This window comes from Malurus melanocephalus, unplaced genomic scaffold (genome assembly GCF_030028575.1).
Source record: "Malurus melanocephalus ecotype Western Australia unplaced genomic scaffold, MMel_1.1 scaffold_184, whole genome shotgun sequence".
NCBI classification, from domain to species: domain Eukaryota; kingdom Metazoa; phylum Chordata; class Aves; order Passeriformes; family Maluridae; genus Malurus; species Malurus melanocephalus.
Window position 1 is genome coordinate 1,286,857 of NW_026623416.1, and position 17,048 is coordinate 1,303,904.

The following is a 17,048-nucleotide window of genomic DNA, read 5'->3' on the forward strand; positions in this document are numbered from 1 at the left end:
GTTTCTAAATAAAGCAGTGTGTCTTAATTCTGATGGGTGTATGTTTATTCTCTGTGGGTTGTGAAAACCTCTCTGAGTGCTGCAACTTTTTGGGTCCTTGCAAACCTTTYCTGGAGAGGTAATTATTGTGTATCTTGCAGCCCAGTTTAATGGAAGTGGGAAACGGCAAGCATCTCCTTCTCCCTCAAATGACCAGCACAGGCAATTAAGAGCACCTGGAGGAGGCTTTAAACCCATCAAACATGGCAGTCCAGAATTCTGTGGGATCCTGGGAGAGCGAATAGATCCGACTATTCAACTGGAAAAGCAGATGTAAGTAAGAACAATAATTGCTCTCTAGCTCTTTGCTTCCCCACTTACAGGAGCAGCAAGCACCCGGATCCTACTGTCCAGCATCCCTCCTCAGTAATCCCAAAACCCCAAACACCTACTCTTACTAATCCTGTGATGTATAAGTAACTTTTGTGGGGAACAAAACAGTGTTAAACAGGAAACTCATCTCTGGAGTAATGAATTGTATCTGTCAAGCGGGTGCAYTTATTCCATTTTCAACTTTTTTGGTTATACTGAATTAGTGAAAACGTTGTATATCACATATAACCAAATTTCTACTTAAAATRTATTCTACTTCCATGTATTTGTGGCTGCAAAGCATGTTTCTACTGAATCAGATGTGCCTTGCATCTGGCTGTGATACTCCTCCAGGGAGAGAATGATAAGACCACTTAAAAAGCTTTCAGAAAAGAGATTGTTATTTCTACTCTCGTGATGTCAGACTTGAGAGTGGTATTTAGAGGCATTTTTATCAGCTCCAGATTCAGGTTCTGTGTTGCATGTCTGGTATCCACAAGAGTGGGCCCTCCCCTGCCTCATTGTTGCCCTTCCTTGGACACTTTGGACTGACTGGCTTGTGTGATGGAATGACCCACTGTCCTRTATCATACTAAAGGTGCAGCCTTAGATAAGGGACCAGAATTCCTGCTACGCAGAGAAAAATCCTTATGTGGAGTGATTAACAAAGGTTAGACTGATAAGTCTGGTGCTGAGAAGTCAATGGATATATGTGGTAAAGTGAAGAAGCTGTGTCTTCAATCTTTGAAGGCAGTCCACTCCAGAAACCGTCATTCTGAGTTAGAGGTAAAATTTRTTTTCACAGAAGAGGGAGGGCATAATTTAGGATGGAAGTGAGTGTACCCTCTGTGAGAATACYTTTTTTCCTTAATGATAGTGGTATTAAAAGGATTAACAATCCTTTTGCACTTCAAATCCTTAGGAGGAGAGAATCCTCTCCTAGTGTTTAAGAAAAGGTAGTTCCAGAAACTGCTTTTCCTTTGACGTTCTATTCTTCAGGCAGTCTCTGGAAGCTTAGGTTTGAAACAGATARTGACACTGTCTGTATGTTGTCATGTTCCACCTAATCAACCTTAGCCTTTGACCCTGCCCATTGACAGATTGTGTGCATATCTCCAGTAGAGGAAGTAGCAACCATTATTGTGAAATCAGTCACTGGCATTGTTAGGTAAATTACTAAAAGGCTATAAATTTAACKGTAAATTTGGTCCTTCAATTTGGGTAGTTCCAGCTCACCAAAGTCACTCTCCCACCTCCAAATACATTTAAAATAACTGCAGGAAGGTGAGTGTCTGTTACCTAGYTTTTGACTCAAATCTGTTGTTGTGTTGTTTTGTCTTTTAGTTCAAATGTCAGYGACATGAGGTTGTTTTTGATTGTTCATTATGATAGATCAAACCTRAAATGAATGTGCAGTTAAAAATAATGCATGAGAAAGTGGAAGAGTTTACATTTATTGTACCATACATTATTCATAATAATTCAAATTACTCAAGTTTTAGCAGTGTGAGACATCTCRACAGCACATGCCAAACCCTTCCTTCTTTTTCTCCCAAAGTAGAGTCTATTCTACAATAGAATAGGAATACAWGATCTAGAGGAAAGGAAGGACACAGATTGGCAAGTGGGTAAATAGGTTAGGATGTTCCCCAAACAGGCAGAAATACTAAGGTGTGTCAGTATATCAAGAAAATATTTTTAGTTACTTGTGACTGAAGAATCTGTAACTATGAACTTTGTAACTCATGGTCCCAGGGGAATCAAAGTAATTCGTTCTATTTCCTCAATAACAGTGTAAAGAAAAAATGTGTTCTGCTGTTTCCATTGTCTTATTGAAAGTGAATCCCTCCCAGCCTTATAATCAAGATCTGGTTGTTTCCTGTTTTGCTCTAACTCAGAAACAGAGCAGAGTTGTGCATTATGTAAGCTGTAATAACTTATTATGCCTACTGTATAATTGATGCTGCTCGTCTGCCTCCAGTGGAGCTGTGGCCCCTTAGTGGCTGGTACCTGACCATTGACAAAGTGAGGGACATCAGGAAGAGCATTCTGTAAACCACAATCAGGGTACTTACAAACTTGGGAGTAGACCCTAATAAAGGTCAAAGCATGTTAAAAAGATTTTGTTAAAATTTTGCTTTCACGTTTCCATTGTGTGCCTGTGTTTTCCAGGTATCTTAAAAAACGATCAGGTTTTTCCATGCTTTTGGATTGGTGTGTTTCACAAGTTGTCATTGCACTTTTTAAAAGCACGTCATTGATGTTTGAATCTTTGACCTTTCTTCACAAATGCCTGCATGTTGACATTTAAAAAAAAAAAAAATCATACCCAGGACAAACATACCCAATATAGTTGAACAGCAAATCACTCAGGAACTTAAMGCTGATTACCGCGCTGTGCTTATCGCACTAGGTAGCTGGAACAGGAGCAATCTGAGTGTCCCATTTACACGGGCATATGACTCACAAGCAATTACACTTCTGGATTCTGCTGTTTACTGTCAGGTGTAGCCAAAACAGCTTCCAGCCATCACATCTGAATTAGATGTTCTCTCATCAACTGTTTTACTTTCAACTCTTAAAAGCAGGTTTTTCTTTCTCAGACCAGCCCTATGTTCTTTTTCCATTTCCAGGGTATCTCCCTGATTTTGGCAAGGTAAAATTTCTCTGTTGTTTTCTTTGGCCCTTTGGGGAGAAATGAAAATCAAGACAATTTTAGCTAATAGGAATAGTTTTTAAATTCTCCCAAATCCATTTTCTGATTTGYACTTGTGTTAACATTATTCCTTCACACTCAGAAGGCAACCTAGTCTTTAAATTGCTCATTGAGAAATACCCTTCACCAGTAAATATCTAATGGCAGATGAGAACACTGCCTGAAATAATTTGCATCTCTGACACCGTTCTGTTTGTGAAGTGATGAAGGTGTCAAGACCTCCCTTTCTAGTCTGTCTTGACTATACGAAGTTTAACCTCTTTTTAGTTCCTCTAATGCAGACTTTGACTCTAATCAAGCACACAATGAATTTTTAATATGAGTACCAACTTGTTTTTTAGCACATTGATTAAATTTGGCAATGGAGACACCAGCACAAGGTAGTTAAGGGCATGACTTCTGTCAAAGGGATTTATCTGGTCTTTATTCACTTACCTTGTAGTTGGAGCATCTTTCTTAGAATAAGAACAAATGGCAGAAAACTGCAGCAGTTGCTGGTAAGAACAAACAGAGAGCACTTCTGACCTATGCACTGTCTTCCTTAGGCAGACATGGTAATGTCACATGTTTCAAAGTGCACCTGGCAATTAGGGAGGGAGAGATCTTTGTCAGAGATGTATTTGACTCAGTACAGGSCCAGATATATTACCTTGCTCTGGAAGCTTAGGGAAAGGGTCAAAGAGCTTTCTTGTAGAGTCTTAGATTTTGGAAGCTGATACAGAACAGCATGAGCTGAGAAGCTTCTTTGCTTGCAGTGATTGATTTAATGAAGGATCTGCATCTCTCCCAATTTCCTTTTTTCCCTGAACTGTTCACACCTACTCTGCACATCCCCCAGAGATTTTTATCTCTCTCAGAGTTGCCACAGCTTTGTTTAGAATGTGTCTGTGTGATAGATCTTCACACTGTATCACTCTTTTCCTTTTTCAAAGATTTTTAGCTAATCTTTTCCACAGTTAACTTCATATTCTCCAATGTGATTTTCCATTTMTTTGCTTTGGTTTTCTGTTTATCTTGTATATTTTTACAAACTCATATATCACAGGGATTAAATAGAGCAAGTGTGTATATCATGTATCTACTGCTTGCAAGACAGATTATATGTTGCCTTAAATGGGAATTTCTTATATAAATATGTACACCAATCTTATTGCATGGTCTCCTGATACGTGTTTTTTCCTTCAGCTAACAGGAACRACAAGCCTCCGCATTTGTAATAACTTCAGCTAATGCTTTTTATCCATAATATATTAGATTTTAAAGGTATCCATATGTTATTGATAACRATACATACCTTAAAGAAATGAGGTAGTGAAAGCAGTATGAATGGGAATTTTTGTGATTTTGATCTCTTTGTGTATTGTGTATTAATCTCTTTGATGTTTTCTAGATGGTATCATGGAGCAATCAGTCGGACCGACGCAGAAAACCTGTTACGTTTATGTAAGGAGTGTAGCTACCTTGTAAGAAATAGTCAAACAAGCAAGCATGACTATTCCCTTTCACTAAAGTAAGTACTTGTCAGTAAAACACAGTAAATGTATTTTATAAGCCCTAACTCCTCTTGTGCAAGATGAGAAAATTATCAGTTTGTTGTTGCACTGGTTTAGCTCCTAAGGGCTCCCAGAGGGTCTGGCACTGTCAGCCTGCATGATGTATGGTGACAGTTACTGAATTAGTACCTTACAGTTTGAGGATGTAAAGAGATTTTAGTCTTCCTTTGGTGTCCATTTAACTAAATAAACTTGGATTAGTTTTTTTTTTTTCTGTTTTTCAATTGAAATGCTCCTGCTGCTTCTGCTTTAGGCYGAATAAGGAACTGTATTGTTTGGGGATTTAGTTTCTATTTTTCTTGTGTGCTTTACTGAAGTAATGGTGTACAGCATTGCTACAGTTTTTGAAAGTAAAAAGCCCAGCACTGAAGACGAAAGTCTACAGAATTAGGAAATGAGCCGTGTTCCAGTCAGAATTTGCCTCACCTGCTTCAGACTGAGCAGTGTACATTACATATGTTTTTTCAACATACCGTAACACAGATTCATAGAATAGTTTGAGTTGGAGGGGATGTTCAAAGACCATCTAGTCCAACTCTTCTGCCCRTAGAAGCATAAGTTTATTTTATAGTTGAGGAAGATTGTCAAGGTTTTCTGTGTTGGGGAAAAGGAACCCCCTTGACCATGGTATAGGCTGTACAGATGCAAAGAGAAATGCTTTCTTTCTTTCCTCCTTGCAGGGTAGGGTCTGATGTAGAACCTAACCTTACAAACCAGTCTGGGATGCAGGCCTACTTGCCTTTTTCACTAGCATTACTCCTGCCAGTTTGGCTTTTACACCATTTCTTCTCRGGTTTGTTCTGAGGATGCATTTTACTGCTGGGATGATTGTGATGCCTGATGGTAACAACAGTTTTATAAGTAGCACCAAACCTGATCCTTTTTTTTTTACATTTATATATCTGTTAGAAACAGGCCCACACTTGCTCTACCCTGGTTTGGTCYGATGGTCTAAACAGTACCTTTTAGACTGCTATTACAATCCCACTTTGGGTTGAGAGGAAGTCCTTCTGTTGAACTAATTTAATAATCCATTCTAGGACTTGAGAAGAAAAATATTTTGTAGGACTGTATTTTAAATCCATATTACTTTGCTATTATTTTTGGGATCTCTCTAATAATAGAGAGATTCACCTTGAGCCGGAACATACCTGCATTAGAACTGTGTTTCAGTTCCTGTTATTCCTTTTTTCATTTGATCTGTGTATTCTCAGATATAGTTGGCCCCTAGATTCTTTCAAACATTGAAGCATTAATGGCACAAGCTTTGGAATATATTTTCCCTTGGGCTTAAATTTTCCCTTAAATTCAAATTCAATTGGAATAYGACCTTTTTAAAAAGTATTTAACTTAATTCTTGCATTAGCCTARTGAATTTTGTTATTCAACCAGAGCRCAGCTTCCAGAGGAAAAGGTGACAGTTAAATTTATGTTTTGCTATTTTGGACAGCTGAGTTCATGCCCTTAGTATCCTCTTGTAGTCTCTTTGCATGGTACTACAGCATTCACCATTGTCTATTAGGTGTGTTTGTACTTCTCAGGGAAGCACTCACTTTACTACCAAGTGTGAGTTACCACTTCTTTCAATTAAATGTCACACATTTCTGCTTTGGGGAAGAAATAGGAATGACACCTTGATTTTGTACTGAGATTAAGTAACAGTGATTTAAAATCTATTCTTCAGTTTCATGTGACAAGCTTTTTCTAAAAGCAAAACAGAAAGCAAAATCCAAACACAGACCACTTTACTCTAGTTTTTGAGTTTTCTTTTCCTGGTAACGAAAGATTGTTTCCCAAAACACAGCAATGAGGACCTACCCAAATATTACCTGTATTCARAAAGTGAAAATATATTAGAGCTTCCTCATTTTCATTTAATATAACTGAATATTTCACAATATTCACATCTTCAGATCTCTCTGAAGATCACTTTTTTCAATAGCAGGAAACCTTTTTGTGTTCTGTGAACATTGAGAGGGCCTGACAGACTTTACTTGCATGGGGAGTTTGTGTGAGGTATCTTCTGAGTCAAATTCCAAAAATTATCACTCCAAATATAATGAAATGAGCTTTCAAATAGCTTCTTTCTATGAATTGTGAACTAGAGACCTAAACCTCCTTGTCAGCACTGTTTAAATTCTCCACAGCAGAAGAGGGAAAGAATATGAGCTACATTCCCAGACCAAAAGGATCCCAAAGGCCTTAGGGACAGCTGTACATTCTCTTGTATCTCCTCTGTCAGCCCTGCAGTGTTCCCTGTGTTTCCTCTTCTCTGTATTCCTTTAGGGTTGTAGATATTTGGCTTACTCATACCTGCYCACTCTTTCCTTAAAGCCAATTATAGTTGTGCAAGGCTGGGTAAAAATTGGAGACCCATACTCTTGGTAACTGTGTTGTGACCAGGAATCCTTGACTGCTGTTGAAATGCCTAATTTCAGATTCCTTGTCTGGTACTGAGCCCTGTTCTTGACTAACAAGCAGACTTGTGAAAAGGTAGAGGTAGATGTGCAAATGCAAGAGGGAGACCCATTTCTTGCTTATAAATGTTTTAGGTGTTCAGCAATTACTTCCGTGCACATCAGGCTCACAGAGGTGCCTTTCCGATGTAACAGCAGAAAGGCTTTCAGGATGGGGTTGTCATGTTTCAGTCTTCTCAGTGAAGATCAGTTGGGCTCTACTAGCTAATCCTTTCAGTCGGWGTTTCCCCTTCCCAAGGCTTTTGGAGCAGCGTGCACCATGCCYGCACCACTTCATCTCCTGGCTCAAAATTCAATTTTGGGAAATGTGACTGTTGTTAATTTTAGATTAGGATTATCTCAAAAATTAGCTAAGTGTGCAGTCTGTGAGTAAAAACAGTAACAGACTTTGCTTTCTGCTCTGATAGCTGCTGCACAATCGTAGCCAGTGGAAGTGCAGAACTGAGTTCAGAGAGGGTGGTGCCTGTTGACATCCTGATCCTGTCTCTCATAAACAGGCATGTGGTTTCCCTGAATAGCAAAGGAAACTGCAAGCTGTGGGTTTTTTTTGTCATCACAGTCCATAGAAGTGGTCCTGATTTCCAAAACTGAGCAAATAAACTTTGGGTAGTTCTGTGATTTGGATTAATGCTGGACCTATACCTTTCTGCTGAGTTTTATTCTTGGAAGTAATTCTTGTATTATTGTACAAATTACAAGTTTCTTCCTGTCAGTATAATTTACAAAGAGGTAGTGAGATTTTTGATGTATCTCTAAATGAGCAATTGAATAAAAATATTTTGAAGTGTGTTAGYAGTCTGCTGCTAGCCTAAACCATAATGATAGGGTCCTGGCTGCTAACAGAAAGCTGATTCTGTCACTTCTAAAGAAAATCCAACAAGCTAAGCATTCTCACTACCTTCAGRGCAGCAAGCATATGGGAACTGGTTATAGAGAGTGATATAACACATTGGGTGTGAATGAATGCTACTAGACCTTGTTTGTAGGGGAAGAGACATTGTTTGTTTTGACACGGAGATAGTGTCTGTCAGGTGTAGAATGACAGCATTGTGTGTAATGTGCTTGAAAAAGCAAAACTGAAACAGGAATACTAGTTCATAGGCCAGCCTCTGAATGTCTCCAGTTAAGGATTTTTCAAACTTTTTTCTTTTTCTGGGAGTCAGTAATGAGTTTTTATTATTCAGAGAAGATTTTATTTTCTTGTTGCTGTGCCTTGACATGAAACATTATAGGCTTTGTTCAAATTAACAGTGTGTAATACAAGTTAAAATTATGAAATGGAAAAGCATTTCAGAATGGAAAAACAACACGTGTTTCTTACATTGCTAGAAATTCTTTTTTTATGCTTCTGCAAAGTTGTTTCTTTATTCCTTGTGCAAGTGACATTTTATCAAAACAAATGCAGAAAATCTGTTCTGACAAAASAGTGCTTTCTTCAGCAAAACTAGTGTTCAGAAGACTTGGATAAACTTTCTGATTGTGAACATTGAATGATGTTTCAAAGCCATTAATATTTCCTGGGAAAACATATTTGGTTTAATCCCTAATTAATATTTATTAAAACTTCTTTTATCATGCTTCATGCATAAGATCAAAAAAGCACATTCTGATCAACTGTCTGCCCAATTCCTTTCCCATCTTCACTGGCTTTTGAAAAGTGAAAGAAAATGMGCAGGGAAGTTGTAATTCAAAGTCTCTTGGTGTTATTGTTGTGCTGCCAAAAATTTTAAACAAGGTGTGACTGACTATTAGCCATACATCAAGTATTGTGTCTGTGTAAACATCTGTGCTTGAAAGTTCCAAAGAAATTTGGTGCAGGGATTAGCAATTAGCAATTTTCTTCTGTATTTGAAACTCATGGGAATGGTTGCAAAAGGAAAAGAAAGGATAGAACATCGTCTCTAGTCCCACTGTTTTGTCACTGTTTTCCCTCAATTGAATGAAAATATGGGGRAGAGTTATTGCAACATTTGAAAAACCACAGTGACATTCAGAATTCACATGATAATGATATCACATGCCTTAGTTCAGGTCCCAGCACCCTCTCATACAAAAWGTGTATGTCTTATCTCTTCAAGGTACTGACTCTCTTCAGTGAGATCACTGCTTAGGTTATTTTCTTTGAAAACTTTGGGCCTGTYAGTTTCTGATAGTTATTGCTGTTGAAAGAGCTGAAAGATAAGCGTTCAAAAACCAGGACTACTCAGTCAGGCATTTGTTCAGGTACACTCCAAAAGTGTGTCAAAAACTAAACAGAAACTTATTAACAAACAGTTCAACCATGAAGCTTTTTCCCCCATCATTACCTGAAATTTCAGTAATCACTTTGCATACCAAAATCTGAGTTTAGATTGAAAGAGTTTGCAGGAGAGGAAGAGGGAATATGATGTCCAGGTTTCTTTTTGACGTGGTCCCTGTAATTCCATCACTCATCTAACAGCAATAATGCTGTCAATCAAATGCAGATGCATTCTGCCCTTACCAGTTACCAAAGATACTGATTGTCTATGAGTCCAGGCATTCCAGAAGAGGGGAGACTGTGGGACAGACTTCAGGGACRAATAGAGAAGGTGAGACAGCACAGAAGGATCCTTAGTGTCGATGTGAAAAGTGTCAAAGAATACTTTACAATTGAAAGTGTTTCATTCAGGGGTATGATTTCAAGGTGCTAAGTYGACTTTTTTCCAACTTAATGTGTTTTATGTTACAGAAGATGAGAATTGCCTGGTTTAATATATCTAGTTGCAACTAGTGACAGTTCATTTGGAACATTTGGAGGGCAGATAGCAAATGCACAGTTTTAAAAGAGGGCAGAAGGGGAGTGGAGGAGGAAAATATTTGAAAATGTAATCTTTGCTTTCATCCACCCGTAAGCCTGAAATAATGCTCGGTTTAAAGAGTTCTTTTCATCCAGAAGAGTAGCCAGGATAGACATCAGTCTATCATTATAAATGTGGTATTAGCTGCAAACACTAGCAATMGGTAAAACCATTTCACTGGCTGAATGTTCTTGTGTCTTAGCTCTACTCCTTTATGAAAGAAAACTGCGTGTGAGACTCTGCAAAGCTTTGGGGTCAATTTCRCATACCTTCCAGCTGCCTAGCGGGATCTCTGGAGGTGTCAAGTGCAATCCCCTCCTCCAAGCAGTACATGCTTGCCAGGTTGATGAGTGCTTTGGAAAACTTGGAGGATGAAACCCTTCTGACCTGCCTGATCCTGGTCCCTGGACTCCAGCATTCTCACCAGGAAGAAATCCCTATGTTCAGTGGGAATTCTCTTGCCACTTGTGCCTGCTGACTGAGAAACTTCTGTTTTCTCTGTAACTCTCCCTTTTAGGCAATGCGTGATTGCACCCTGACACCCTCYATCTCACCTTTTCTTCTGTAAACTAAACAGACACAATTCCCTCAAGCCTATCCTTGTACATTGTGTTCTTCCACCCCCAGACCATGTTTAGTGGTTCTGCYCTGGATATGCTCCAGTATTGACATCTCTTTTATTATGGGACACACCTCTCACCAGTTAGAGATGCAGCCACATGAGTGCTCTGTTGAAGCACCAGTGCTGTGTCTTCCAGCACCAGGCTGCACTTTACTGTGCATGCCTTCATGGGCAGACCATTGAATCATTCTCCTTCCTACCATGTGTCCTACCTATCATAGTTCCTTTCCTGGCCAGTTGTGCCCCAGCTTGCACTGCTGCTTGGGTTTGTTCCAGCCCAAGGGCAGAAGCTATAGATTTATCTGCTGTCTACCCTCCAGATGTTCCAAATGAACTGTCACTCGTTGTAACTAGACATATCAAACCAGATAATTCTCATCTATAAGGTACAACAAATTCARTTGGAATAAAGTCAACTTAGCACCTTGAAATCATGCCCTTGAATTAACAACTTTCTAAAAAGGGCTTGTGTCTTATTCTTTTCTGCACTAAAATATCAGATTATTCTCCAGTCTTTGCTATACTTCTGAAATTAGCATGCACCCATGATTCCATTAATTTATCTGCACACTTTTAAGTCATGTTGTAGCAAAGYAGATTCATAGTGAGCYGAAAGAGAGCAATACATTTGTCCTWGTAATAAGTATTTAAAGATGCTGCTCTTACGTAAGGAAAATAATTTAGAGATTCAGTTATGATTTGAAAGATATATTTTCCAAATAAGAAATTTATATTTAAAGCAAGATTTTAAGCATGTAGAGCCATAATTACAGTGCCTGCCATGGTCTCTTCCCACCAAAGAACTTCACTTCATCAGAGAATTGTTGAATACATCTGAAAGATGTGAGCTTGATTATGATATATGTGCTTAAAAAAGAAAATGCTGCACCTGCTGACTAGAGCATGGCAGATTTTAGAGAAGCTGGTTTTAACATGATTTGTTTTCCTGCTGCAGCTTTTTATGCCATCTTAAATTGGGTTTATTTGCTGACACACACCAACTCCAGTTTTAACACCATTGTCTCTGCCCCTGGACATGCCTAGACGAAACAATGGCTTGGAGCCAGGAGGTTAGGGATTGAGACATCAAACAAGCTGTAAAAACCCTCTAAACCTCATTTAACATCTTGACATGTAGGAGCTGTGCACTTGTGTTGCCCTGGCTGAACTTTACGCTCTTAAAGGAGCCTATGTGCTATGTTAAGACAGCAGACACTGAAGGGTCACTTCTGGGAAGAATTGAGGTCAGCTCTACCTCTGGTGCTGTATGGCAGTGTGGGTGCCCCCCCCCACTGGAGTGGCATTATGTAGGAAGGGTTGCTTTGCCAGGGCAGTTCCACGAAGCTCTTTGCCTGCCTCCCTGCCCTCAAAGGGGCCACGTGCCTTGCAGGCCGATCAGTCACCTAGGAATTGCATGTTTCTGCTGTGGAAATCACACTGTGGTTTCTGCCTGCAGAAAACCACTGAGCCCTTGCTCAGTGTAGTGYTCAGTGTGGTGCAGTGTTATGCCATTAATCCTGGGGAGGTGCTCATCTGGAGAAGTTTTCCCACCTGAAGCCACCAGATTATGCACAGGGATGTGTTCTGGACAGTTGCTGCCAGGGTGGGATGAGAAAGGTCTGTCCTGAGGCATCCATGGGGTAGAACAAGACAGATTTTGCCTGGCTGAGCAAGGTTTATGGCCAGCCCATACCTATGGAGGGACCCTCAGGCCTCTGACAGGCCAACAGATGCCTTTGGTCTGGCTATAGGGAAAAGTAAGTGTTCAGAGGAAAACACTGAAGGGGCTGGAAGGAGGGGCTCAGGGGAGGAAATGGATTGTCTTCTGACACATCTCTGGTTCTCTTTATGGGTGAGATAAGCCTTGCACATGGATCCAGGCAGCACAGATGCTGAAAATAAAATATTACCCTAGACTGCTTTTGTGTTGGATTGTCCATGGGGGTTTGCAACTAGCGGTCACTCTTCCAGTCTGGCCACTGTCCTGGCTTGTCACCCACCAACTATTGGCTATTTGTCTCCTACMTTCTGCTCCGTAAAGAGAGCTTACATGGTGCTGCACCCCCTATGCCTATGCATAAATGTGAACTTACACTTYGTTTTCCTTGCAGGAGCAGTCAAGGTTTTATGCATATGAAGCTGACGAAAACCAAAGAGAAATACATCCTGGGTCAGAACAGCCCTCCCTTCGACAGTGTTCCTGAAGTCATCCATTACTACACCACAAAAAAGCTGCCTATCAAAGGAGCAGAACACTTGTCCTTGCTCTACCCTGTGGCTGTAYGGACTCTGTAATAACCAACCTAGTCTCACCCCTTCCTGTGGATGGGAGGTGAGAGGTAAGCTGGGTTGCACAGAATTCATTGCCAGAATTCAGAGTTTTAATCTATGGTGGAGAGAGGCAGCCTTTAGTCTTGTGAATGTGGGCTCTCTGCAGAGTTGTCTGAGGGACTGTATGTGTGATACACTTGTGCTGCAGCATGACTCTAGAACTTTATTGATACATAAGAGAAAGAACATTATTTTAGTGCAAGGAGAGCAGATAACCTTCCCAGATCTTCTATGTGAAAGTGCTTCCCAACACAAGTTCTTCCTTCATGTTTTGAGAAGAATCAGCATGTTCTTCTCAGCCGTAAGAAAAACAACTTTTATTCTCTTGCTACCCTGAGAAACTTCTCCATGAGAAAGAGTAACCTTACTCTGAGGGACCCTAGGGTGTTCTTGATGGACCTGAGAAGGAGCTGCCTAGCAAGCGAGTCTCTGTCTCTGGTCACATAGTTTGATGGGTTTGGGATTTTTTTAATGCAGTTTCTTGGGGTAGTCAAATATTGAACTTCTACTAGACACAYGATCTTAAAATAATTTCGTGAGAGYGAATCACGGTCAATTACTTATGAATAGGGGATGTAATTAAACAGTAGTTTGTTATATATTTTTATCCTTTTTGGTACAATAATCTCTTAATGTTTACTGTCTTCATTTGCAAGTTTCATTCGTAGGTACAGGCAGCTAATTCTCTTTGGGGCAGTTACACCATAATGTTTTAAGTAGTTAGGATAAGTCATTTTGATATGTGGGTTAGTATTTATGCATGAGGGTGGTCAAAGGCTTTTATAAAGCTTTAGTAGGCAAAATCTTCACTTGCTCATTCATCTGGATCAAACAGCTGTCCTACTGATGTAGCAGGCTAACACACGTGTGTCACACTGCCTTTCCACAAGATGGCTTTTGCAGCTGTGAGAACTGTGACATGTAGCAGAGCAGAATTTCTTTTTCTGGTCTTCCAAGGCATTCTTAAAGCACAGCCCCGTTGACACCTACCTTCTGGTCAGTGTTCTTTTTCACCATGGGCAGAAGCCTCCTGCCATTTTTCAATCAGTCCGCCAGAAGCACTGTAGAAGCTGCTCTGTATCTTAGTCCTGCCAACTCAGTGCCCATCCACTTGGGACATGTTTTCTACATGCTCTGTGTGCTCATTCAGTGAGATAAGTGAAAAATTATAATTGTGTGCAAGCTGGAACTGGGGTATCTATAGCCTTATAGTCCTCATGTTGTGCCATCTCCCACATAAGTCTAGAATGTCGTGCATTAACCCATCAGCTGGTATAGTAGCAAACTGSTTATATGCAGGTTATGTATTTTACAGACAGCAATAGGACTGTGAAATTGTGTGCTATTTAATTCAGCTTTCTTAGCTACTACTATTTTTTTATGTATRCTTAGAAAGAAGTGCAAATCTGAAAATTGTAATGGAATAACCATTTACTGCCTGTAAAAGTAGTGCTTCATTGTATTGTCTAATCTGATAAGAACCTCAAGGATGACCCATATACTGTCACTGGTGCTAAACATTCTGTTTCCTTTTAAGCCTGCCTTACTCTTTATGTGACATCCAATGCAGATTGAGCAGAAGTGGATCACGCATATGTGAAGAGCCCAGTGTCATTCTGTTCAGCAATGGTAGTGGGTCTAATTGTCTCTATCTCACCCAGAATCAGAAGCTCTGTTAAAATAGGTTTTCTGGTTTTTTGAAAAGGGTGGCACAATGGAGGACAAGGAGACAACATTCCTCTCCAAGTGAAAACAAGCACCCCCATTTTCATGCACTCACCTACCTGCATTTTTTATTCCCCTAGAGTCTTTGCATAGCTCTTTATTCTCTTAACATTACTCAACTGACAAGAGCATACAGGCACTTTTGAGTTAGCATATTCTCTCACCAGAGTAGGAGATTGTGAAGGTGGCAGAGCTCACAGAGGTTGGGAGTCAGGTGGCATCTGCTCTGAGTCTTGGCCTTTGTGGGGTCTGGCAACACTGTCACACCCTTTGGGACAGAAATATGTCATATCTCTTCTTTTACATGTTGAATCTGGCATTGTTGCTGTTCCATGGTCTGTTTTTCTTCTTCTTTAAAGGAAAAAAAGTATGCCCCTACTCTGTCTAACAGCAATTACCAGTAGAAACCAACAGCATTATTAGCCAAGGCCTTGTCTGGCTTCCTTAAGCACTTTGTCTTTAATTCATGGGGATAACTATTGTACCAGACCTTTCTTGTCATGGGTCTGATCAAAAGTCAGATGAAGCCAGCAGGTGCCATTTAATTGCTGTGTGCAGATTTTGGTTTGGGATCCATTGCTTCATACAAATCATGTGAATATGCATCATACAAATTGTATACAACTTACTACAGCTTCAAGGATCAGATCAAGGTTCTTGGTTCAGCAAAAGGAAATAATCTCAGAAAGTATTGGTTGTCCATGGGAAGGTTTTTTTATTATTTTTCTAAAAGACTTTTAGAAAGTACTCAGTAATTGCAGAATAAATAAAACTAGGATTTTGTTTGCACTGTAATGTTGTCTTTGTTTATTTAAGTGATTGTATGATATTTTTCCAGTGAAGGAATATTCTTCCCAGATTTTTTAATGTACAGTGAAAATGCAGTGTGTTAACAGTGTGTAGTATTGCGTATAGGTGGAAGATCTTGTAGTGATCATGCCTATATAGCACATTAAAAGTTTATTTTAAAAAAATCTATAAAACCTCTTCCTTTTCTTCCTCTGATTGTTATTGTGTACTCAGGTTGTCATGAGCAGCTAATTAACTGAAGCAGCCTTTTAAAACAACTTTTGTTTGTGTGACTTAACTGTGTTGTGAAAGKAATCATTAGGTTGTAATTTGGTTTGGAGTCTGCAAAATCATACGTCTCAGTTCTACCCTGACTAATTCTCTTGATAATGTGCACCTTTACAAGGGCTGACACGGGTGCATGTGTGAATGATATTGCTGGTGGTGTCCAAGGAAGGCAGGTATTGCTGCTCACAGCATGACACTGGTGAATCACTTTTCAGACTTTATAGGAGGTGTTAATTAGGCTTCTATTTTGATGAGTATTTCACAGCATGATGAAAGCTGTGAACATCTGTATGGTGTGTAGGAGAGCTTTAGTGGCCAAGATTGCATTTCAGAGCTCCTTCCATAAATGGAAAAATCATTCAGGTTTGTGGAACTACAGTCATCCCCATGGTTTTTGTACTTGATAACAGATTATTCTCTTACTTTGAAGTTARTCTTCAGAGACAGGACACAAACTGCAGGGCTGTCTTAAGACATTTCCAGCTTCTCAAAGAACATGGCCTGAATGTATACTCTGAGGAAAACTGTTTACTGCTTGGAGTTCAACACGTTTGTGTACTTCTCTTCACCATCCCAATGAGGTTTTTTGCTTTATCTTAATGTCATGCTTTAAGCTGGCAACACAAACATCATAGGGCAATGTTGGTGGAGTCTACGAATGACATCTTTTATCCAGGCTCTGATTCCATTTTGACACTTGTTTTGACATTGCTAAGCTGTACTTGGGAGGACTCAGTCCTCTGCTGCTGAAAGTTATTCATGCTCTCAAGTTGTGGTTCTTGAGCAGAACAAGCAAGGTCTTAACATGTGTTTAAATACCCAAATTAAAGAGCTCCCCCTACCCACTACTCCACTATCTCCCCGTAAAGGGGGAGAACAAAATAGATGAAACAGAGCTGTCTGTATTCCTGGTCTGAACAAGGGGTGAAGGAAATGAAAACTGGGATTCAACTCTTTTTCATACATTCTTTCTTCTTTAATGATATGCAGTAATCCCACATAAAACATGCATATTGCATTCTTTTGTTACTTAATTCTGGACTCCCCAGTAAGAAGGTAAGAAGAAAGCAAGGAAAGAAATCGCAGCAGCTGAACAAAGTTGTTGATCTGAAATGAGGCAAATAGAAGTCCTATGGAAAAAAAATGTTCATAGGTTGCAAGGGATGATCACGTACAATCCTGTGGCTGGATTATCTGCAGCATCTGATTTCCTGTCTCGAACCTTGAGCTTCCTCTGAGAATCAGATGTGCACAATCTAGAGATCCTGCGGTGACTTCTGTGCTTCGCACCTGGTATTTAGTTCAATGATAAGATCAGACCAAACCTTGCCTGTGCTTTCCGGATCCCTGAATTGCTTTCATTGCTGCCGACAGTTC

The 17,048-nt window shown here is 39.8% G+C and overlaps 1 protein-coding gene across 1 annotated transcript in view; it reads left to right on the forward strand.

Annotated features, from left to right (window-relative positions):
* The window catches only part of SHB (SH2 domain containing adaptor protein B), a 57,535-nt gene extending 41,984 nt beyond the window's left edge, over positions 1–15,551 (forward strand). The window contains exons 4-6 of the mRNA XM_057373076.1: positions 141–312; positions 4,458–4,577; positions 12,650–15,551. Of these exons, the coding sequence (XP_057229059.1) occupies positions 141–312; positions 4,458–4,577; positions 12,650–12,833 (476 nt within the window). The 3' untranslated portion in view covers positions 12,834–15,551. The remainder of the gene's footprint in view (positions 1–140; positions 313–4,457; positions 4,578–12,649) is intronic.
* The last annotated feature ends 1,497 nt before the right edge of the window (positions 15,552–17,048 follow it).